Source organism: Fulmarus glacialis, unplaced genomic scaffold, assembly GCF_000690835.1.
Source record: "Fulmarus glacialis isolate BGI_N327 unplaced genomic scaffold, ASM69083v1 scaffold32091, whole genome shotgun sequence".
NCBI lineage: Eukaryota > Metazoa > Chordata > Aves > Procellariiformes > Procellariidae > Fulmarus > Fulmarus glacialis.
Genome location: NW_009192687.1, coordinates 83045 through 107866, shown reverse-complemented (window position 1 = coordinate 107866; position 24822 = coordinate 83045). Strand labels below are relative to the sequence as shown.

Below are 24822 nucleotides of genomic sequence, written 5' to 3'. Positions count from 1 at the left end.
ATATCTATAAAATATATGAATATGTATGTGTGTATATGTGTATATATACAAACACACTGAGTACCTGTAGAGCTGTTGCACAAACAGTTCTTACTTGTATTGTTGCCTGGAAATGTCAAGTAAATAGTAGCTGTTAAAACAAACAAAACTTTTGGAAACTTGTAGTTAGAGCTTCCACTCAGTGGACAGATGTCTTGTTGACTGAGCTGCAGTGTTCTTGAACTGTGCTGGGTCTCGGTTAGGTGGCATTGTTTGTTTTGTAATAGCTGCCTACAAAAGCACTGTAACTGATCTGTGTCTCCCCTTTCTACTTGAGAACTGCCATGGATGATTGTTTTTAAAATTTCTGAATAACATTGCAGGCTATTTCAGGTCAAGTTGGATGGAAAGAAGTCTGCCATTTTTAACTGAAACATATTGTCTGTTCCCCTCCTGCAAAAAGGTGCAACTTGACTAAGGTGTAACTTAGAGAAAAACTCTAGGCTGTGCTGTTTCAGAGATTTTGGGATATTAATTCCAACAATTATTTTTTTTAAATCTAAATATGCCTTAGCTGATACATTATTGAAGTGATGGGATGGATCGGTTTTGACAGTCTTTGCAGAGCCAGATGGCTTTGCTGCATACTGAACTGGATTTATGTGCTGGTTGCTGGGTTTCTTTTTCTTTTTTTCCCCCCTATAAGAAAAGACGTAAAACATGTAAAGATGGAGAACCCAAAACTTGAATGATAGCTGAAGCATTTTACAGTTCTGGAAGTTCTGCTTATTTTTCCAAATGGTATTGAAGCTGCTCATCTTCTGTGTGTCCTGGAGAATATTCAGTTACACTCACTTTTCTGTGGAGTTGTCGTGCAAAATTTAACTGTGATGTAGTGTTTTTCTGTGATGGTGGTATTGGCAGTTAAATAAAAATAGTATAATGATGATAATAGTAGGAATCACCTGGCTGTCTCTTTTAAAAGGAAAAGGGAATTTTAACCTGAGGGAATGAATTAAGTGGGCCTTTTGAATAATAGAAGAAACATAATAAGCCCTTTTGGTTAAGTAAGCTACGTCTTATCCTGATACTGTTCAAATGCTCAAAGGATGTGAGGAAATTTGAATATCAGCTCAGGCACTGTTACGTTAATATCTGTAAGATGTTGAATGGGCAGGGAGCTGTATCACCCTAAATATCCATTTCAGCATATTCCATTCTCTAACTTCTGTCCTTTAGTTAATGCTTGTTTGTGTTCAAAAGTTTTGTCTGTAGGATGCTTTTAACTGTGTGAACACAGAATAGAGTAATTCATTGAATAATTGAAATGAAACAATGTAAATCCACTTAGCAGCAGTAGTACAGTGCAGGTCTTTGGTGCAGTGGAGCAAAGATTCACATGGAGGGGGGCAGTCCTTTTGTGCTGTCCTGCTTTCTACCATCTTCATGACTTGGCAGCTGCGTTGTTCTGGGCGTTGATGTAGCACTGCATCTGGTAGCTGTGTTTGTGCTTATCAGAATAAATGTTGTCCTTAATGTAAGTTTTAAAGATTTCTTGTTAAGCAGATGATCTTGTTTAAATTAGAGGTGGTTAACTGAAGCTTGGGCTGCTCCTTGAAGAACAGATCATGATAAATACGAAGTATGCTGTCATGTCGTTGGCAGAGTAAGAAGTTCAAAAAGATTTTACATGCCAAAAATGATTCTTTGCTTCTTAGAAGTAGTGTTTGGTTGTCTGTGGTGTTAGTGTAGAAACACACAATAGAGAGTACTCATGTCTGCTTGTCTTCTGCAGGAGTTGCTCACGTGCTGTGAAGAAGGTAAAGGTGAGATTAAGGATGGCCTGGAGGTGATGCTTAGTGTGCCAAAGCGAGCCAATGATGCCATGCACCTCAGCATGCTGGAAGGTAGGATTCAAACTGGCTTTCCAATTCAGTCGTATGCTACAGATTAACTTTGTTTAATAACTTTTTATATTACTATATATTAAGAAGATCTGAAGAATGTGAACATTTTCTTATCTCTTGGTTGTATTTTATATGCCTTTTATTTGGAGGCATATAAAATGCAAACTTATTTAGGAAAGTGAATTGTGACAGACAACTGGTACAGTTTTGTTAATTTTTTAAATGTTCTTTCATCCTGATCTATAGCTCTGCCACTGTAGATTTGAAAAATACGTAGGCTAACAAAATTTTCCACTGTTCACCTAAAATGTAATAGGTGAATGGTCAGATACAATAGCTTCAGCTACATTTTCCAACCAGTATCCTTGGCTTCTTTATGTGAGGAGCATAAGTGTGTTAGAGGTGATTTTGCTGATTTATGCATCAAATAATTGTCTCCAAGAAGTTTGTCGTTTTCACATCTGTTTGCTGTCTGTTCCATAACAGACTTCTGGTTGAAATGAAATGTCTATTCTGGCAGTAAAATGTCAGCATAAGCCAATTTAGCCTGAGCGTTAGCCAGAATAGCATAATCATGTTCATGGCAGATAGTGGAGGTTGGATGTAATTGCTTCTATGTGCTTAGAACAACTTTCTGCCAAAATCTGGTTTTTAATTGGCACATTATTATGTATGATGGTGCCATCATACATGTAGTAATAAAGGTGGTGTTCTTTGGCATTTAAATTTTTTGAGATAAAAGCAGAGCTGCCTTACCTTGCAGCTGCTGAATAAAGACTGATAGGTGCTTTTAGTCAATATTCCTTTTCCTCCTCTCCGCCTTCTAGTAGTAAAATGGAGCTTATCATTGAATTTTCAGTATCATGCAAGTTACTATAAAACTCATCTGGGTTTGACATGTGATCCTCGATCATGTGAATGCTCAAAATCACCTTTCTTCCCTGATTTTAAACAATAGCAATGTTGGTCAGTTTGCAGGATCAGTTCCAAATGCTTTGTTCAGGAGATGGTGTTAGTGTAATAATCTTTTAATACTGGGAATGCGACTCTGGAGAACGTCCTAATCTTTTACATAAGTTGGTTTTATAAGAAATCATGCGTGTATCATTGAGTCATCCCATGTTAGACAAATATAGTGAGTGAGCACATTTCCTCTTTGTGTCTCTGGAGGATTTTGAATGAACGTCCTGATGCAACTTGCCTCTGATGCTGTCCATACTGTTGCACTGTTTAGAACAGTGAGAACTGTTGTTTTCTCGAGAAGGATGGTCCTCTTCTGTTCAGAGAATATTGGCAAGCAGTATGTATTTAAAATGCAGTTTAATACCACTCAGAGTATGGTAGACTAATTTCTGTTATCCTGCAACTCTAAAGCTGTGTATTAAACTGGGAGAACACTGTACCACTACAGTGGAAGTAAAATTGTTGATATTCTCAATCTTCATCTTTACATTATGTCTCAAGATAAGTAATTCAGCTGCTCTTTCTTTATTGTGGATCAATGTTGGAGTGACTCAATGGCAGGCTGATCACATGGCAACAACTCCAAGCTGCCATCTCTTTTCATCCCCTATTGGAACATGTTTGCGTGCTCTTTGCATACATGGTAGGGAAGGTGTACCACCAGAAAAGGTGGCATTTGGGAGCTTGCTGATGTCAGAACAACCTGATGTGCTCTCTGTGTCCTTGCAAGTTGCTCACTTTGTACAGTGGCAGAAAGCTTGTAAGATAAATCATTTTCATCATGGAAGAGGTTACCAGAAGCTGACACAGAGAGATCTATCATTTGTTGGTGAAACACTGCCAGAAGAGTTGATAAACTTCTTAACAGTTGGATCTCTGAATTTAGACATAGACTTGAGCTACAGTTATATTTAGAATATTGTAAGGTTGAAATCAAGTCTTGTTTTTAGTATTGCTTCTTTGGAATCCCATCTTTTGCAAGCTGTATTTGGAAAAAAAAAAAATCAGATAGATCGCCTAATAAACAGAAGCTGTGCTTTTAAAATTTCCTCGTAATATCAACTTTTCATGGTGAACTTTTCCTCTCTCTGGGTTTTTAGGTTTTGATGAAAATATAGAATCTCAGGGAGAGCTCATCCTTCAAGAATCCTTCCAAGTGTGGGACCCCAAAACTCTAATTCGAAAGGGAAGAGAGAGGCACCTTTTCCTTTTTGAGATGTCCTTGGTTTTCAGTAAAGAAGTAAAGGACTCCAGTGGAAGGAGCAAGTACATCTACAAGAGTAAACTGTTCGTAAGTATGGGAGAACAAGTGATCATATTTAGAAAACTGTCTAGATTAGACTGTGACTAAGCTCAGATGCTTTAAATGTGCCTGAAGAACTTGAACAACTATTATAGTCCATTGAAAGAACATCCTTGGAATATGTAGACTGAATCTTGCAAGTTTGCTGCTTATGCTTTTGAGGAGAAAGAGTAGGCTGAAAGCAACTACTGAAGGCTACATGTCAATCTTGGTGTGTCAGGACAAAGGAAAATCAAGATTGGGCTGGACTGATTTTGTATTAATTCTGTGTGTGATTGCTGGTTCTTTAAGGCTCATTTGTATAAAGCAGAAGGATGGAAGGAGTTGACAAGCTGCCTTCATCTTGCTTGTTTACTATTGCTGTTGTAGTAATATCCATGTTAAGGATTCGTTTTGGTGGATATTCTACACATACTGATCTGGAAAGGCAAGAACTCCTTGTTATGGAAAAGTTCATTCCAGAATGTCTACTGAGACTAGCAGTCTTACAATAATATTTTGTAAATAAATTTATAGTTCTTATGGTCTGCTGAAAGGATGTAAAGATGGAAATGTTTTTCTCCCCATTTAAAAAAAAAATCCACTCTTGCTTTCCTCATCTGTAGCATGTATGCTTTACAAAATGTGACCCTGGAATTCATATCCTTCCCTTCCTGTCTCATTGGATGACTTGGGTGAGAGCAGTATTCACACTCCGTAAATTTAGGTAGCCGAGTGAGAAGACAGTCTCCCATGGCTTGCTCTGCATCTGTCGGAGGCAAGATTAGATTTTTTTTTACTAGACAGTTTAGAACAAGTACTTGAAATTACTTCTCAGAATCACGCTGTAAAAGACATTATTCTTGTATTGATACTATTGAGATATATGACTAAGTCTACATGGTATAAATACTGAACCTTTTCTCCCTGCTTCAGCTTCTTTTCCTTTGTTCTTTCCCCCTTCCCACCTCTGTGTCCAAACCGGTAAAGCAGGTTGGTTCAAAAAACCTCTTTTTTCCCTATCTTACTTTGCATATTCTGTCACTTCATTTCCAACACTTGCTCTCCTTCCTGATATAAGGTAGCTAGCAGGTAACACAGCTGCAGCTGTTTTGTTGATCACACCTTTCTCTGGTGCTCTCAAGAACTTGAAATACAAAAAACTTCTAGTGTACTGGAGGGTAATGTCAGGTGCCCAAGGCATTACATGGGACGGAAGACAGAGCTGAAAAATGGGTCCTGTAAACTTGTCATGTCAGTTCCTCTAGCAAGAATTTAGTCCTACAGAAGTTGCTGGAAATCTTGAAGACTCTCATTATGCCTCATTTTTAAAATACAAACATATCCTTTTGTCTTTATATTCTATTTGGCAAAATATCCTGCAGTAGAGCTTACTATTATAGCAATTCTTATACTTTGATCTTTAGAAAAGGCATTCATACAGATGTTGAAAGCATGCGTGTTGATTTGATCTAAAGATCTTTTTTGCACGTTATCCTGTCTCCTGCCTGTGGAAGGTGGTGTTACAAAAGTGAGGTCCTTCTCTTTACGTGGTTTCTCCAGCACAGGATACTCAATGGCATGACTTGTATTAGTGGAAGAATGTGTTAATGAACTCCTTTGGCAAGAGATAAAGTGTCCAAAAGCAAATGCCTAAGGAGGGCTATGGGAACAAGGCAAGCAGATGTTACTTTGCCAGAATACTCTCCCAATCACCAGTAAGTGGAAGTTCAGGGGCTTCCTCCTGAGTGTGGTTTCTATGCATTCAATAACCTGCAATGGATTTCTCTTCTGTGAGCTTGTCCTTGGACTTCATGCAGACTTTTAGCATTTACAGTGTCCTTTGGCAAAGAGTTGTATTGCTCAGCTACCTATTGGGCACCGGCCAACCTCCGTATGTTGGGGTTTGAACCTGACTCCCTCCCACTAGTTTCATTTGGTGCCTACCAGTATTGAAAGGGACAGCGAACAACATATATCGGCTTTGCCACGTCTTACTGTACAGACCTCTACTGCATCATCCCTCAGTTGCACCTTGTAAAATTAATAATATTCGCAAGTGTACCAAGGCTTCTAAATTTACTAGGCTTTAAAAAATAAACAACATTAAAAACTGTACTATCTTGCTCATTCAGACTTTCTATTGGGCAGTGCAATAGGGTATATTTTCTTTGAGTTACATAATGTAATGTTGGATTAAGTATTTTACAAGCTTTTTAATTTTTTAACACACATAGGAGTTGTTGGTGAGTGAAGTTTAAAACGCATCACAGACTTTTAAGTATTTCAGTGAAGAAGAGTCCATTTTACCAAAAAGAGATGACAAAGCTGAAAGGGTGGAAGTGTTGGGTTGTTGTTTGTTTTTTTTTTTGGGGGGGTGGGGGGAACCAAAACCAAACAGAAAAATGAGTTGGCATCCAAGTGAGACAAGAAAAAAATTACCTTTAGTCAGGTACTGTGTATCCAACATCTCTTGTAATGAGCTGTGTATGTGCTAGTGATGATGTGTATGAGGGGAAAAATACCGCTTCTAATAATGTAAGAATGCTTAGCAGCTGTCTCTTGGAGTGAGGGTTCTTGTAGTTTGAGCTGTATTTCTTAGTTTGTAATTTTTTTTGGAGCAGAGCCTATATGAATTGTTTAACAGGAAGCCAATTCACATGATTGAGATGTTGTTCCAGTTGGAAAGTGAAAACATTTTGGATGACAATTAGCTATTAAGGTCTGACATTAGAACATTCCCAAAGATTGATTGTTAATGTAGTTGTCCCACAAAATTCTCCAGGGAAACTGCATTTCTGAATTATTTCATCTGTTTCAGAGGGAAGGAAACACACTAGGAAAGGCTCTTTTGGCAGAAAAGAGATCAGAGTTTTAGAAGATATCAAGAGAATTCTTAAGCATATCTTATCCAAGAGAAAACATAAAAATCAATAAGTCATGAGTGTTACCTGATGGAAATCAACAAGGAGAGAAGCCAACACTTATTTTTTACCAAGCACCTTTTTTTAGAGTTATAAGGCTTTTATTATCAAATTAAAAATGTAAAATAAGCAATTTGGTATTTCAGATTATAAATGCTATTGTTTATTGTTACTTTACAGGAAAAGGTGTTTAGCTTGCAGTTCTTCCTTTTTTGAAGAAACCCCACCACTGCCACCAGAATAAAGGATTCTCTCTAGCATATGAGTTAGACTTAAGCTTGTAAAGATCTCTTGAAATAGCGGAGCTCAATTATTTAGAATATCAGCATCCCTTTGTGGCTTCTGAGAAAAAAATGCCGTGTCGTCCTAACAAATTTTTCTTGATTCCAGACTTCTGAACTGGGTGTCACAGAACATGTAGAAGGAGATCCCTGCAAGTTTGCTCTATGGGTTGGAAGGACACCAACTTCAGACAACAAAATTGTTCTCAAGGTAATTTTAGCTGATGTGCTTGTACAGTCTATATTAAGTCTTGTAGTTGTTTATACTTGTTGGGAAGGCAACAAGTGATGACTTTCCCTGCTTTGAGAGGGACAGCTGTTGACAGATAATTTTCCTTTGTGTGTAAAGGATGTGATGTATATCTAACTCGCAGGGCCTGACAGCAGAGGGGAAACTCTGTGGTCTGCTGAAGAATTAAACAAACTTGCTTTCACAAGTCGGAGTAGGAAGACGTTTAGTCCCATGGACTTCTATAGCTTGAAGACTTCAGCCACCAGCTGACAGAGCAACTGATATGCCACAGACAAATCATGGCATAGAATCATAGAATAGTTCGGGTTGGAAGGGACATTTAAAGGCCACCTAGTCCAAGTACTAATGTTAAAGATGTTATTACTGGAATTCTTTAAGTAAGTCAATCCACCCTGTCTCGCATGAGACGCATACAGGGCTTTAACATTCAAGGTATGAAAGAGGAACCTGAATCTAAAATAAAAAGTTTTTTAAATGAACAATATTAATAATGTTCAGAAGTGTAAAGTAGTGTTGGCGATTCAAAATGAAAACAACTAGCTTGAATTTCCTTTTCTCTGTTCAAGTTTTCAAAAATTATTCACAAAGTCATTCTTTATGCCTTCCTCTTTGTGTTTATTAGATGACTGTATTTGTGGATCTTCTCAGCTGTAATAGTCCATTGTGGGGGTTTTGTTTCTTTTGCATGTCAAAGGCATCCAGTATAGAGAATAAACAGGACTGGATCAAACACATCCGGGAAGTGATACAGGAAAGGACCATTCATCTGAAAGGAGCATTGAAAGAGCCAATCCACATCCCCAAAACCGCACCAACAACAAAACAGAAAGGAAGAAGGTAAGTAGTATTTAAAATAATCAGAGATCTTCTTTCCTCTGTAGTGTTGAATTTCTAATGACTTTCAGTGAATCAGACAAAACCAAGAGTCATTGTGGCCAGTTTTATCTTATAATTAATTTCCAGTTTCCTGCAATGCTGAATTTGTTGAGATTTCTGCTCTGAACAGTCCCTGACTTGTGTACATTCAGCCATTACAGAAGGGATTTGGAACTGCAGTACAGGATAGCTGTACATTTTTAGATTTTTACAGTTCTGCCTGTATTATTCAGTTCCTTTCATGGACCTTAAAACGTGTGAGTGAGTAGTCTGCTTGCTAGCTTTGGCTAAGTGGCTGTGCAAGTTTCTTGCCATAGTTCTGGCTGGTTGCTTGTTGCCTTATTTCTGCATGATGTAGACCCTGAGCAAATGAATCTGTTCTCTGAAAGCGTAGAACAAAGTATTAAGTGGTGGATATTTGATTTTTGCATCAGTTAGTTTGTCTGGCTGGTGTCCGTTGCCACACTGTCTAGGTGCCCCTTCTTTAGAGTTGCAAGTAGAGAATTAACATGTTACAAACACAGTGCTAATACTGTAATGAAAACTGAATTATTTGCAGAGACGGCGAGGACCTGGACAGTCAGGGAGATGGTAGCAGCCAACCTGATACTATTTCAATTGCCTCACGGACCTCACAGAACACACTAGACAGCGATAAGGTGAGTTTCCCAGGTGTTGCTCTGTTCTGAGAGCAAATTACTCATCCCTTAGTGTGAGTTAGCACCCAAGATTAGTCCCTAGTACCTTGAGAGAGGAGGCATGGAAATACTCAATCTCTTAAAAATAGCTGTATGCAACAGAGAAAATATCTTTGATACCGTGGGGGAGCAGAGGTGATTGTTTAAATCTAATAGGTCATGAAGGAATTATGTTTGTTCCAAACTGAAACCATTCTGGTCCCCTCTCTTCTGCAGATTGTTCAAAGCTTTGACCCAGTTTAAAAAGAAAGTTTTATTTTTCATAAAATTTGATACTTATGCACAGAATTTTTCTTGATGTCAGTCTCAGCCTTTCTGAAAGCATACCATCTGCTTTTTGTATTAGCTTGAAGTTGGTGGTTGCCATGCAGTTACTTTTGTGAAGGAAAACCACTAACCAATGTTCATGGGTTAGAGAGTAAGTGTTCACTTTCTCCAGGAGAGCTGATGGAAATCACCATATTAAAGAGGAATAACCCACAACACTATCATGTGATACTAGTGCTAGTGTTTCCTTTCCTCCATCTCTGCCTATAGATTCTGGCTGTGTTATCCCATAAGGATAACACAGCCAGAGTTTCTCGTGGGTGGAAGAAAGATACGCATCAAAGGAGTAAAAATTCTTACACGAAATGTGTCTGTTACTTTGGAACTGAAAGAAGATTTCTGGCAAGTGAGAAGTGTTAGGACCTTGGAGGGAGATAGAGATGGGTAATAGAAGTTTGTCAAACAGAAGAATGAGTTAAAACATAGAAGCTGCATAGCAAATTACTTGAAAATGTGGCTAGAGATTTCTGGCCCATTATCTCATTGGGTAAAATTGTTCTCATGAGCCATTTAAACTACGCAGGTAAATAATCAGTATATTACAGGGCAGCTAAGTGAATAGGTTCTCAGAGTAATATTTTGACTATTCCCATCGTCATCTAAAAGAGAGTTAGTTTTCTGTATTTTTACATGTCACTTAAACTCTATAGTTTTAATTTTTCCATGTAAAGAAGAGGAAGACAGAAGAAGGGGGAAGTATTAGGTGCCTATATTTTGACCTTGTGCATTTGTACTGAAGTTAGTCTGTAGTTTTGGTGGTGGTTTCTTCTAAGTATATCTGTGGGAAAAATGATTGGTTAGAGCAAAAACTATCTTTCAATGACTCTTGTTTTGCTGTTTTATTCTTTGCATTCTTATTTAGCTATTTAGTGATTTACAAAAACTGTGTTGTGTATGCTAGCGAACAGTTTACTTCACTTTTTATGTTTGGGTAATCTGTCACACTCAAAAGCAAGACATGCTCTCTCTGATTTCCCTGACTGTTGGCTGAGATGTCAAGCTGTGTGCACGCAGCCTGGCTGGATTGTGCTTCAATTCAAATGGAGGTGATGCAATCCATCCCTGCCATGCACAACCATTGCCCCTCTTCAGTTGGTTGTGATGTCCTTTTTACTGGGGAATAGCATGGATTGTCTCCTGTTCCCCCTCCTGTAATATTTCATGCATCACGTGAGAATTGCTAAGAAAGTTGGCCAAGTGAAATGCCCTCAGGATTGTCTTCCAATCTGACATGAGGAGGAGTCTCACCAACAACCTGTTCAACAGGAGTTATAAGTTAAAAGAAGGAGGAATGGAGAACACTTTTAAATATTTTCCTGACAAATTAAGTTTTAAAGTTGGTTAGCGAGTGTAGTGTTTTTTTTAAAGTAGTTTTGAGTTCTCACGTTAGTGTATAAAATTTCTGTTAGACTTTTCTCTGACAAGAAAAACAAACTGAAAACTGGGAGACTTCCTGGAAGTTACTTGTGCTATGTATTGTATGTCCAAGGAAGAAATTTACTCTTTGTGCACTTTTTAAAAGAATGTGAATTAGCAGAATAGCTTTTTTAATGTTTGTATTATATGTTTTGATTTGTTAAATACATTAAGAAGAGAAAATTTTTAATCTGTTTAAATATAAAAAATAAAAATTATTAAGGAACAGTAACAGGCTGAAGGCCAGTGAAATCTGTAGGATATCTTAATACTCTTGCTGAATCTGAAGTAATCTCTTACTTTGTATGTTGAAAATTCATTAGCTGCAATCCATTTGGGGTTTAAAATTGACTCTGTTTTCTCAGCCTAGAAGCTTGCAGTGTATATGAATGTCTTACAGAGATGGAGTGAAACAGTTTTAGGGATTTTAGGTGCTGTTGATGTGGTTAGCCAGATGGAGCAGCAGGAACTCCTCAGTCGAATCTGAAGCATGTCCCAAACTGAGCTGGGATTCCAAATTGAGAAACATTAAAAATATCAAGTAATTTAAAATTACTTGATTTGTGTTATTTAAGTGTTAATTAAGTGGTAAAAATGTTTAGCGCTGTATCACTTATTATGCTATTGCTGAACATTTTTCTGTTCATGTGTATCTGCTATTGTGATTAAGAAAAGACAACAAATAGCAAACATGTCATACTAATCAACATCCAAATCAACATCCAAGTAAAACCATTCTTTTCTTTTCTCCAATTATATGTTCAGACAGTTGATTCTTCTAAAATAAATGTTTTGGTTAGAAGCGCTAAGCTGTTACAGGGAGAATATCAAGAATTAAATCCTTTACCCACAACTCCTTCTGAAGTCCTCAGAGATATACTTTGAGAGAGCTAAAAATCCTTAGCCTTGGTAGTAAGTGGTTGAGTATTGTCCAGATGAGCTTCCTTCCTTGCATCCTGTTTTCTGACATAATTGGAAATGCCTTAAGAACAGAGAATAACTTCATGACTAGCTTTTTTCTTCTCCACCCTGGCTTTTTGGGCTAGAATTGTAACTTTTGATTGTTGGCTCCACCATTGCATGTTGCTTTTCAATAATGACTGGGATGATGCAATAGGCCGTATGTTTATAAAGCTGACATCCTTCCCAGCTTCATGTCATCTGAAAACTATATTGGAAAGCGGAATTAGAATTCAGAATTGTCTTGGCAAACGGGAGAAATTAATTGGCAAAATACCACGCAATTTAATAGGAACGCATTTGAGCTAATGTGAATAGGTGGAAATAGTTAACTACTAACGAAAACAGAGTATTGAACAGTTTTTGAGAAGATGATCTAGAAGCTATAGAGGCTCACAAGTTGTTTATTATTTTAACAGTGTGATGCAATTAGGGGGGCGGGGGGAAGGAGCCCTATATTGGCTTGTAGAAGTAGGATGCTGAGCTGTAGGACACAAAGTCCTCAATCTTTACTCAGCACTCGTAATGCGTCTATTAGATACAGCATCCAGTTTTGAGTACAGAATTTTAGCAAATTAGTGGGCCATTGGAAGAGTTCCAGGGGAAAGAATTAAAAAAAAAAGACTGATTAGACATCTACCAAACATAACTTACAAGGCAAGATAAAGAGTTGGGACTAATGAGTGTAAAGAAAAAAGGCAGGAGGAAGAGCTTCAGGTCTTCAAATGTGTAAAAAAAGCTACTACACAGAGTTACAGACCAGTCTTTTACCCATATTTTCAGTGGATGGGAGGAGATCAAAGGACTTACCTTTAATAAAAGATTGCAATTTTTTTTTTTTTTATGGGTATGAAAATGTGAAGCCCTAGAGCAGAGTAGTTGTAAAGGTTGGGGAATTTCCATAATTGGAGATCTTTGAGAACAGTTTGGATAAATGTTAATCATTATTCACATAGATGTAGTTGATCATGCTCTAGAGGAAGAGAAAGAAGTGGACTTAGGTAACTTAAGATCCCTTTCCAGCCTGTTTTTAATATCATGGGGTGTATCTTCATATTGCAAGACATCCATATTGCTAAATACATCCATAGCACTGACCCATCCTGAAGTATTGGAAGGTATAATGGAGTCCAGAGTGAAATACAAGATTTTTTGAGAGGGAGGTTTCTACTTGACAAAGCATCTCAATTTTCTGAGTGAGTGCTCTTATTGTACCCTTCTCAGTAAATATTTCGCCCTTCACCTTTTGCAGCATTCCTTCCATTCACCTTCTGTAGCTGTGTAGCCAGCATTTTAGGTGGCTAACGAATAAAAGAGATGACACTTGGCCCATTCATTCCACCTTTCAACAATTCCTAGCCTCAGAGCTTGAACTGATTTTAATGTCATCTTTTGAACTTGATCCAATGCATAGGAGATGAAATGGGGAGGCTGAAGGAAACAATGTAGGTCTGATAGGTCTTTTCATGCTTGCATTAAGTGAGCTGGTAGAAACGTGAAGTAATCCAAACTACTATTTTGGTAGCTGAGAAGATGAGAGGCTTTTAGAAGAAGAGCTGTCATAGGGTGTTATCCTAAATAGTAGGAATCATGCGAGCTGCTCTGGGTGGTCAGTGGAGCAATATTTTATTTTTAACTAATTGTCTTTTGTGCCCAGCTGGTAACACTTTGTACTGCTGTCTATGTGAAGTTGCATTTCGTTGTCATGCTTCTTTAAGCTTGTGTGTAGTACTTTGGAAAATAGAAAAAGAACTGAAGCAGCAGGAGGCAACCAAGTATTTAGTTCTGCCAGCTTAGAGCACAGAAGAAAAAGGCTCCCATGAGCAGAAAAAATGCTAGTTAAAAAAACAGACATGGCTCTGAGTATACGCCTCTTCAGAGTCAGAAACCAAGCCTGGGCACCTACCTGATCAAAGCAAAATATTTTTTATTTGAGACAGACTTCTTGTGTGTCTCCCATTTCTTTCCTCCCACAGTGCACTTGTTTCCATTTTGAAACAAGATTAAAGATTTTCATGCTTGAAATAATTGAGAAATCTTATTAGCTGCTCTTTTTCCTTTCCCTTCTCCTCAATGTAAAATTACCATGGGACAGTAAATTTAATTTGCAGTCCTGAGAGGAGGTTATATGGCCTGATGTAAAGGCCGTTGTATGTGGCAAAACTCTTGTCAGTGGTGATCTCCCCAGATGATGGTGGCAGATGAGCTCTTGGTGTGGTGTCTCTGACTTCAGCAAGCCTATGCTAAGAGTGTATTCAGTGAGTGTGTTATGCAGGTTTTTTCTCTCTCGACAAGCGACAGTGATTAAAAGGCCCCAGAGAAATGAACATAGATGGTTAACATTAATTTCAGCAACAGCAAGACACTATGTCCCATGATAAGCTGTTTAATTAAACCTTGCGCCTTTTTTAATCTGCGGTTCTATTTCTGTCTGGCTTTTGTTTCTCATCTCGTCTCTGTCTCTCCAGTTTCCATGTTTCAGACATAGCCTCATTTATTTTTATCATGCATGATTAATTCAGTTTACATAAAGCGTTTCTTGAGAAGGATGGATAAAGTATATAAAGCCCTTGTTCAGCCTTAATTTGGATTTAGATGGTTTGTAACTCTTCTCTCTTCAGTGCAAGTCAGTCTCCCCGTTCTGCTGCGCCTCTTGCTCTTCCCTCCAGCTAGCCTAGAGAGCCTTGCCAAAGCTGTCCAACAACAGCTGTTGAGCAATGCGCTTAATCACAGACACTCCTTGCTGTCCAACTGCATTTAATCAGTGCGAAAGATGAAACTGCTTTCAGAAAGTGTGTTTCGGAGAGAAAACAAGCAATGAAATAAAGAGGAAGGCAGCATTTCCTAACCATAACTGTTGCAGGGAGAAAGAAGGGTTGTTATCCCAAAGGAGGGGAAAATTGGTAAATGCTTTTTTGGTCAGTTCTCCATGATGACGTAGATGTGTGCTGGATAGAGAACATCATTGGTTTCGGTATGTTAGGCAGCAGTGGAGAAGTCCTGCGCTAAGTTGAATTTAACAGCATTAGTGCATGTTTGAGGATGGTGTAGAACTAACAATTGCATGCGGGGAGTGTCTTACACACTACTGAAGTGTGATTGAATATTGAATTTCAGTGGAATACTGATCAGCTATGATATCTGATTCCCACACAGTCTGGAAGACTGGGATTTTTTTGTACTTTAGTAGTTTCTGACATAGCCGCTGACAGCCTTTGTTTTTTCCTTTAGCTTAATACTATATAAAATACTTCGTGAACATAAAATCTGAGATCTTACTTTTTTTTTTTTAATTAGGGGAAGGAGAAGAAATAACATCTATATTAAAGCCAAAAACATGTGACCAATGCACTGGTCACAAAGAATATTTTAATCTCTATTTGTAGGAAATGAAGGGTCAGGAAAGCAAGTAGAGCACCAAAGCTATGCTTCTGTAGGTGTTTAGGAGAAAATACAAAGACTAGATGCAGTTTCTAGAAAGTGTCAACTTGTTACTGTCTTGGTGCTTGCACTGATTGGGGATGGATACGGACTGTCCTGAGAAAAATTTGGTCTGCATTGGACACCTTGTGAAGTCATACTTCATCAGCTTTTTTGTTAGTCCCCATCAGGCATACAGATGTTTTCAATTGTTTCTGAGTTTGTCTGAAGAAGGCTGTAACATAAATCAATACCAGAAAACAAGGGAAAGCTCTTTACTTTTTCCCCTTTGGCATAGTTTTGCATGGACTGAAAACTAATCTAATATGGAGAGAGAGTGTAAGGGAACAGGAAACTTTTTAATGAGGGAGGAGGTAGCATGTTTTGAAGATGTACCCCCCCTGTAATTTGGGTATTGGGGCTGTCTGGAGAGATGCAGTAGAAACAATGTGATTAATTTTTAGCCTGGATCGAAATGGGTGCAACCTGATTTATCTTCCTTAAACACTAGATGTGTGAGGCTTTTCTGCCCTTCTTGGCCCCTGCATCCCCCCAAGAAAACTTTTTTCTTCTTTGTGTGCACACACAAGCAGGGGTAGCTGGTGAGGTGAGCAGGCAGAGACCATGGGAAAGCTCTGGACTTACTGCGGACCATCTGCTAGGAGTTATGTCCTGTCGTTTGTTGCAGGCTTGAGGAAGGGAAGGTTGGAAATAGCCTTTGAGTCTTACTGGTGGTTTCGTCATTTGCTCTAAAATTCTTGCTTGATAACAAACAGTGTTATCCTAGAAAAGTTTCTGTCTGGTGCTTCAATTCCAGGCTTGTAATGAAAACTAATAAATAAGTAACAATGCGGTCTCTTATCTCCTTTTCCTAAAGCTCACGGGATGTAGCTAGCAGCCATGTAAGAGCCTAAACATAATAGTCAAAAATAATGTGGCAGGAACGGTGCAGTACATTGATGTAGCACATGCTTCTATATTTGCTGCAGTTGGAACTCTCACCGGGTATTTTTCTTCCTTTGTCAGCGTAGAAGCATTGCAGGATTACCTCGCTGAGTTGAAGAAGTTTACTGGCTTGGTCCAAAATTACTGAATTCATGGAAGTTGCCTACCAGCTGAGATCTGATACGAATGTTGCACTGAAGCAGCCTGAGCTATAGAAATAGGCACACATGAAAAGCTGAAGTAGCCTGGAATGCCATTGCCGTATGGAAAGAGAAGGAATTTCCAGGCTATTTGCTTAAGTTGGATGGGTGCTTTGGCGCTGAGCAACCTTGGGAACTTTGCAAAGTTCTGATAATAATTTTCATTTCACATCAAAGCAGATGAAACAATCAAAGAGAGGAAACTTAGGCTTAGGCAAAGTAATTCTAATGAAGTGTTTCAAAAAAGGGGAGGAAAACCCTGAGCTTGCATGCTTTTAATTCAAGTTTGTGTGTTTTTATTTGGGGAATCAGCAAAAATGTGAAAGTTGTAAGCCTGTGTGGATTTTGTATCGAATAGCTAAGTATTTGGGAAACTTATGTGAAGAACTTTATGTTGATTTTTATAATTACGTGTGGTGTATCCTGGACCTGCATATGTAGAGAGTAAATTGTGAGTGGGATGGGAGTAAGGCAGTAAGCTCATTTGAAAAAGGTCCCTCTTTCTGCCTTGAATTTGCAAGATAACAAAGCTCATGAGTGACTGTATTTAGTAATATCTGGCTTTTTGTTGCCAATTATGAGCCATAAAATATATTCTGAAACGACTGCTACTTCAGCTCTCGGGGTAAGGAGCAGTCTAGCAAGAAAAACCGCTTAAATCCTCCACCCAGCGCTGTCACAACCGGTGTGCTTTGAACATAGGCAGAGACGAGCAGAGTTAAAAATCTGTTCTAAAACGCCAGAACTGCCTGATTTTGAAATTCTCTCTTCTCGATGTGGAATGTTCCAGAAGCTTGCTATCTCATCCAAAATACGAATCCTGCCAGGAATCCTAAATAGGTAATGGTACGTGACGAATGGTTTGATAACGAGCATTCATCTGGCTTCTCCTTCCTGTTTTTCCCCTCACAGTTGTCTGGTGGGTGCGAGCTGACGGTGGTAATCCACGACTTCACCGCCTGCAACAGTAATGAGCTGACAATCCGCCGTGGGCAGACAGTGGAGGTCCTGGAGAGGCCCCATGACAAGCCCGACTGGTGTCTGGTTCGAACCACAGATCGGTCTCCAGCTGCAGAAGGCCTGGTCCCCTGCGGGTCCCTCTGCATCGCTCACTCTCGCAGTAGTATGGAGATGGAGGGGATTTTTAACCACAAAGGTAAGAAATGATGGAAACAAAGTCTCATCGTCAGCAGCGCGAGTTTTGCATAGTTGGGAGTACTGTGTAGACAGGCACTTTGGTGTTCTTGCGCTGTTTTGGTTTCTCGTTTTTAATTAGATAAAACACAATGCTTTTAGCAACCTGCAGCCACACTGTCTATTCTGAAGTAAGCAGTCGGCAGTTCTCAGTGTTAAGTGAAAATATGGCTGAAGACAGGGAAGACCTTTAAGCAAATTATGTCTTGGTGAACAGAGTTATATATAATGTTAGATCAGGCTGCGATGATTAGGAAAATCTATACCTGTCGTGTGCCAAAAGAGGGAAGAAAATCTCCAGCATGCAGTATCAATGGCTCCTAGAAACCCTGCAGTAAGAAGTCATCAGGCTCAGTGACGGAAAAGGTAAATACACGCATTTGTATGCCCTGGCACAGGAGTTGGCTATTTGACTTCTGTATTTTACTTAACTGAGTTTTCCAGAGTAGCAGTGGCCTATTCATCCCTTTTTCCCAGAGCAGCTCTGAAATTTTACTTCGTTTTTTTCAGATACATGAAAGAATGTGCCCCTGAAGGGTGCAACAAAAAACTGTTAATTTTTTAAAAGTTATTAAGACTTTGGCATGCTGTAGTCCTTTGGCTCTGTAAACTCCCCAGGCTCAGAGTAGTTTGTTATGCTTGCTTCATTTGAAACTACTTGAGTTTGCAGCCTGTGAACAGAAAGCAATGTGAATTTAAAAAAAAAAAAAAAACCCCAAGAAAAAACAAACAAACCAAAAAAAACCCCAAGAAAAACAGTTCATTAGAAGGTGTTCCATCACATGCTGGAGGAAAAGATGCATTTCAAAAAGTTTGTTATTGCAAGTAACAAGATTAGCAGGAAAGTGGTGTTGGGGAAAACTTGTTTTTGAAAACACAAAATTCCGGGTTTGGAGAGTTTTTCATAAATATAACCACAAATTTTTCAATTGTGCAGTCCATCTCAGCTATCACATTACAATTTTTCCGAGTTTTTTCAGACACTGTATAAATGTGCTTGGCTAAAAGAGGGGAGAGTTTGTTTCTTACATTAGGAGCATGCACAGCAGGAACTTCCTGAAAGCGGGGCGATTGGGAGGGGAAGTCTGAAAAACTGAGCTGTGTAGTTGGAATACTTTTTTGTCCTCTTGTGTCCTATAACAGTTTGGACAGAGAAATTTTGCAGTTGTTCTGATGACAAAATTGGAAAATGTAGTTAGGTATTACTGAAACATTTCTTCTTTTGACTAGGGGGTGAAATCATGGAAATGTCAATAGGATTTTTTTCTTTATTAACAACACTCACATAATTGATAAATCCAATTTTCTTTGGAGCTAGGGGACTTCACCTTTGAATGCAGAGAATTTTGTTAGGAGAGGCAGATTGTACTGGACAATATATGTTATATGAAGAACATTGAGCCTGTCAGACTCCTGAGGGAGAGACAGAGCTGTTTTTGTCTTTGAGAGGTTACTTTTATTAATCAAACCAGTGGACATAGCCTGTATTGCTTTCTTTCCTTTAGTGTTTGTTTGGGGAAAATAGGGCAGAGCATTGTAAAGTTACTTTAGTTTCTGTTTGACATGTTGCTTTGTAATAAAGAGCATTAATTAATTATATTAATTGTAGAGACTGAAGTAGAAGAGGCGGCTATTGCTAGAATGAGCATGATTTGCAGGGTTGAATGCAGCCTCAGAAGTGACTTCTGTCCCTGCCTCTGTCACAGCCTTCCTGTGGGATGTTATGGCATGCCATCTAAACCCCAGCTGATAAGAAGCAGCTGCTAATTGTTTATTCCCACATTACTGGGTGTCAGGCTTTAGGAGCTGGATGTTTGATTTGTAAAGTTTCCTATGCATGTGACTGTGACTGAAGTCAGTGTGAACTGTCTTGAACAAGCAAACTATTATATAATGTTAAGTAATCTGGGGAGGGGAAAAAAGGCAAAAAACCACACAGCTTCAGACTGGGTGCTTGAAACCATTGGGTATGTTTGACTCCTCAAATTGTCTCTACCTCAATTTCCTATTGCTTGAAAGAGGTTGATAGTGTTCATTTCACAGAGGGATTACAAAAATTAAGCAAAATTAGTGGAGTGCTTTGATTTTATTTTTCCCCCCATAGTGAAAAGTATCTCAGACAATCCCACAAAGTAATTATTCATTCTCAAGTGCTGCATTTGATTAAAGATCTTTGAATAGGGCATTGGGGAATATGCTAATCAGAAGAATGGAAAAACAATTAGATGATATTCTCAGAATTGTTCATTGTGGGCATTGATTGAGGTATGAATTCCTAAAAAACAAAACAGAAAACACAGCTGCCATAACAAAGAGCAAGTGAATGACTTACATAATTTAAGGCAGTCCATGTATTTGGGTGGACAACTCTTAAATGTTGTATTTCCAAGAATTCTAGTGCTTGATTCTGCAACTTCAGTCTTTTTAATTCAGGGTTTGGGATTTTTTTTCTTTTTTTGACCATAATTCAGTAAAACTTTCAGAGTTTTTGAATGATTCAACAAATCAGGATATTGCCCTCTGGAGTTTTTAGGTCTGAAAATACGTGTGATATGTCAGGCTCGCAGTGTGAGCATCAGGTCTGAGTAGTTCTGTACAGTTTACGGGCTAGGCACGTGCAGTAGACACGTGTGTGGAATTTGTGCATGTCGGGCATCGCAAGCTGTTGTGAGAGGCTCAGGGAGAGAGAGGTTTTAATGTAATTCCGAAGGAAAAAGCGAGGTGATCACCATCAGAAGTGGTGGGGGTAGCTGCTTGGATGTTGAGTGCTTAGCCTATACAAATGGCTTGTTGAAGCAAAGAGTTTTGCACTTCTTCCAGTGTCTATGGACCCTACAATTTCAATCTTTCCAACAGTGTTTATCAATACCGCTTGCCAACTAAACAAGTTGGAAAGACATGGCATATCAGAGGTGAAGTGAGCTTCAAAATTTTGAAATGGCAAACCTCCTCTAATATACAGCTGGTTCTTAAGTTGTGTAAAACCACATTTCATCACGGAGTACAGAAATGCTGGGTGGTATTTAATGCCTTAAATAATCTGAAATGATTATCCGAAGTAGGGTAACATGAAAGATTATTAAAGCAAAAAGTATGTTCAGTGAAGCCTAGTTCTGACAGCTGATCTTCGTCATTCCTTGTTGGTCCACATATTATCTGTCAACCTGAAAGGTAACGTTGTTTTTTTCCCATGTTAGAAGACAGCCCCAAAAATGACCCTTATCACTTGCCTACAAGTGTAGGTGTTACTTGTCCTCTAAGAATGTGTATACTTTAAATATCTAATCAGTATCAATGGCTTTTAAAAAAAAAAAAAAAAAGGCATTTACAGTATCTTCACTCTTTAAAATTTTATAGTAGTTGAGAAAGCAAACATTTTGTTAAGAGTATGGGGAAAGCATTACATAGAAAAAAGACATTGATTAGGTGGATAGTCATTTAGAGGGAGGGTTGATTTCAGGTTCCAGACCTCTTGCTCGTTCTGCTGGATATCAGATTTATTTTTGTAAGTTATTTGGGTCATTTAATCAATTTGACATGCAGTTTACAGTACTTTTTTTTTTTTTAATCTAAATCCCTTTTATAATGGGGAAAAAAAGACAAGTGGGTAGTGAAGAGGTTGAATAACAGTTGGTGCATGCTACAAAAAATAAATTACTAGCTTTGGAAGAACATGTTTTTCACAAGTAATACATAAGGCAACAATTTTTTTTGCATGATGCCCCACATGTTATTGGGTGTGGGGGAGAAAGAATGCTCCTGTTATTTTATTTGGTGCTTCTCTCTTTTTTTAACAAGGGTTTCTTTTCATTCTGTGGCACACCCTTTTTATATGTGCAGTTCTCTTTCCTTTGTTGCAGGGCATTTTATACAGCCACAGAGCTTTGGGTAAAGGGCAGGGGACAGGATTCAGTATAACGAAATTGAACTTGTAAGTTCAGAAAAATTGGCAAGTATTTAAAGTTGTTTGTGAATCTCTTGCCTGTTTAGATCACAAGTTCACTGTCTTTTCCAACTTTCCAACTTCTTCTGAAGTCTGAAGAATTTGTGATAGCCCATCATATCCCTTCTGTAGATGCTACTGTTTGGAGAGCTACAAAGGCTACAACAAGCCTTTGCTCATGAGGCTTACATTTACATGTTATCTTTGTGAGTTAGAGGTTTTTTTGGGACCACCTCTAACTGCAATTCATGTTGCTATCTTTTTGGTTCAAAACTTGGCCACAGAAATCTTTTGGTTTACCTGGAGGTACAATGTCTGCCTGTTTTACACATTCTTATAATCCAGGTATCTGTATGGGTTTGTTCAGATCTGAAAGGTAGGTGATGTCTTAGTAACATACCACTCACCGCTGCAATACTGAATACTGGCTTTTGATTTTACTTTCAGGATACTGTCCTGACTGGTGCCATAAACAGAAAAATGTTATTTCAGCAGTCTTTCCCCTCGCCCCCCCCAACTGTGGTATCTCTCAAAGAATCTACTATAATAAGGAGGATTGAACAGCTGATGCTTTCTAAGACAAAAGTTGACAAATTTGTTTAAAGAGCTGTGTAGTAAGGCCTTTTCTACACCTGCAAGATGGGAAGGAGTGATGTAGAGCAGATGTTGGCAGAGTCAGAGCTCTTCTTGAATTGGTATGGGTCCCCATACCAATAATAATTCCTATTCAGGAATTAAGAAAAAGAAAAATTGCATGGGTGATCTAGAGATGCTTCCCCAGAAAAGAGAGATATTTTATAGGCAACAGAATGGGATAAAACCGTGTCTTGAATTTGTTATGTTAAGTAAGCTTGCTCTTGCACAGCTGGAGACCTTCTCTTCAGAATATTAATTTTAGATGAAAGGGGCAGGGGAGAGAGTAAAGGTAAAATATCTTGTGTACGATCGATAGGTTTGAAAGTTGCGATTGAGAAATGGAGTGTTTCCGTGTTGAGTCCAAATACTGTTACGTAGGAAGAGGAAGGTCTAGATGGCAGCAGCAGCAGAATTTGATCAAGTAAAATGGGAATCCAGTTTGAATAATTGAAGAAGGACTCCCTGTTGGTAGTGGAAGAAAAGCAGGATGACTTGGGCAGCAATTGTTTGCTTGCAAGCAGAGGGAGGCTGTAGAAGGGGAGGATTTGCTGTTTTGAGACTGGAAGCAAGTGAAGCATGGGCCATGTGTAAGGAAAAAGGATCCCCACCCGTGGCTCAGAGCCAAAGCACTGCCTGTGAGACTTTCTGACAGCATTTGCAGCTGCAGGAAATGAAAGTTTCAGCCCAGGCCAGCAGGGAAAGTAACTCCTAACAATGAGTAGGTATGGTACTTGCTTTGCCTTGTTGCCTTGGGGCCATGTGGCAAAAAGTGGGGACTGTAGTTTCCAGGGCACCATACAGAAAGGGATCTGCTTCTGCTACACAGCCAGACATGATCACATGCAGAAAGTCATATCGAGGAATATGTTGTAGTTGTACAAGACACTTAAATGTTAATCTAAAAATTCTGTTTCTTGATGAATCAATTACCTCCTCATAAAATTTCCAAATAACAGGCTGCCCATCCAGATAACCAGCTAATAGAAGGCCTTATGAGGAGCTCATGGGAGGCAAAGCCGAGCAGTCAGTTGGATTTCACACTCTGCTTGTCTAAATTAGCAAAAAATTGTAAAAGCCATGCTGCAGTCTCAGTTCAACTTATTTATCAGGCAGACTTGAGCTTGAACAGAGGTGCAGGCATTTTAATAGCTGAAGTTCAACTTCACAATTATCAGTTGTTTTGAAAGCCTAATAAATCATAAATTTCCATGTAATCATAAATATCTTGCCAAAAAGCATTACTAGTCTAATAGTGGCAAAGATAGTTTGAATTTAGGTTTCGTGTGTGTGTGTGGTTTTTCAAACATGTTCTTATGCTTTAGTCCAGGTAAATAAAATAGCTGCAGTATAAAGTAAAACAAGAATTCTCTGTCCTGACTTTCCCACCTTGTGGTTTTAGTTGAGTTTGCAGTTAAAAACATGGTTTGAGCATAAGTAAACTTAAATAAAATGTCATCCATTGACTGTGTTCCATTAGATCATAATCTTTGCATTGAGCTTTATAGCCAAACTATATCGGATGGTCAGAGTTAATAGCCAAATTCTAATTCAGCCTTGAATGAATAGTAAAGTGTGTGTGAATTGCTTCCTTGGCATTGTGCAGCCCTAAACTAGATAAGGAGATTCAAAGAATCTCACAGTTTGAATTTCTAGTAGAATTCTCTCTAAATCAAGTTTATATGTGCTCTGAAACATCATAGGATTGACTTCTGCATAAACCTGCCTTTAACTCCTGTACTATTCTTTTATCGTAACCCAGTCCAGGAAGACCTGTCAGATACATCTGTATTTCCCTTGCTGACTCTATTTGTGGGCATAAGTATGTGGTTAATTTGTCTCTGGAATTTTTGTACATAGGTAAGGAAAGCTTTTTGCCCTGCTTAGGAGCTCAGTATTACAGCTGAGGAAAAAGAAGAAATTTTATAATACTGGCTTGAATGTACTTTTGGTCCCAGACAGCTGCCAAATATATTTCTCTTATATATCATAGTTGGAAAGGAAATTGGTGTGTAAAACATATCTGCTTCAGAACAGATGTATTTGCACAGCTGATCTTTGGGAGGTAGAAGGTGGATATAAACCAGCAGTTCTGATGGCTTTAGATTTCCCAAGAGAGTTATTATTTTGCTTGCAATTAGCCTTCCTCTGACAGCAGTTTCTTTTTCTAACCAAGGTTTTGAGGCAGAACAGAGTACAAACTAAAATCATATCCTGCAAATGTAGCTCATGTGTTGTAATTGAAGAACAAGATCCTGGAGTGGTGTTTATTTTCCTTAACTGTCCCTCTTCAGGTGCAACGAACTGTTGAAAAAGTTGCTTCAGTGTTGAGAATTACTTCTTGAGGGTGTCTTTGTTACCCATATTTTGCTTTGGATTAAGTAAATCTTCAGAGCTGGTGCTCTGAAGAGCACCTGAGAGCAACCCAGAGAATTTCTCTTCCATTTCAATGAGTAAGTAGCTTGGCAGGGTGGTGACGGACAGGGAGGGCGGGGCCAGGGACACCTATTTGGACAGGAGAGTACTCCCAGAGACATGGAGTTGTCACAGCTGCGTGGTAACTGCCTTGTTTGTGACAGATGACAAGGAGCTATTGGTGTATATTTTTCTGCAGCTGGGGT

The 24822-nt window shown here is 38.7% G+C and overlaps 1 protein-coding gene across 1 annotated transcript in view; it reads left to right on the top strand.

The window, feature by feature from the left end:
* The first annotated feature begins 1753 nt into the window (after nt 1-1753).
* Nucleotides 1754-24822, top strand: part of TRIO (trio Rho guanine nucleotide exchange factor) — an 84629-nt gene continuing 61560 nt past the window's right edge. Inside the window, exons 1-6 of the mRNA XM_009587184.1 lie at nt 1754-1886; nt 3950-4140; nt 7446-7547; nt 8284-8426; nt 9025-9124; nt 17344-17587. Coding sequence (XP_009585479.1) covers nt 1754-1886; nt 3950-4140; nt 7446-7547; nt 8284-8426; nt 9025-9124; nt 17344-17587 — 913 coding nt within the window. The remainder of the gene's footprint in view (nt 1887-3949; nt 4141-7445; nt 7548-8283; nt 8427-9024; nt 9125-17343; nt 17588-24822) is intronic.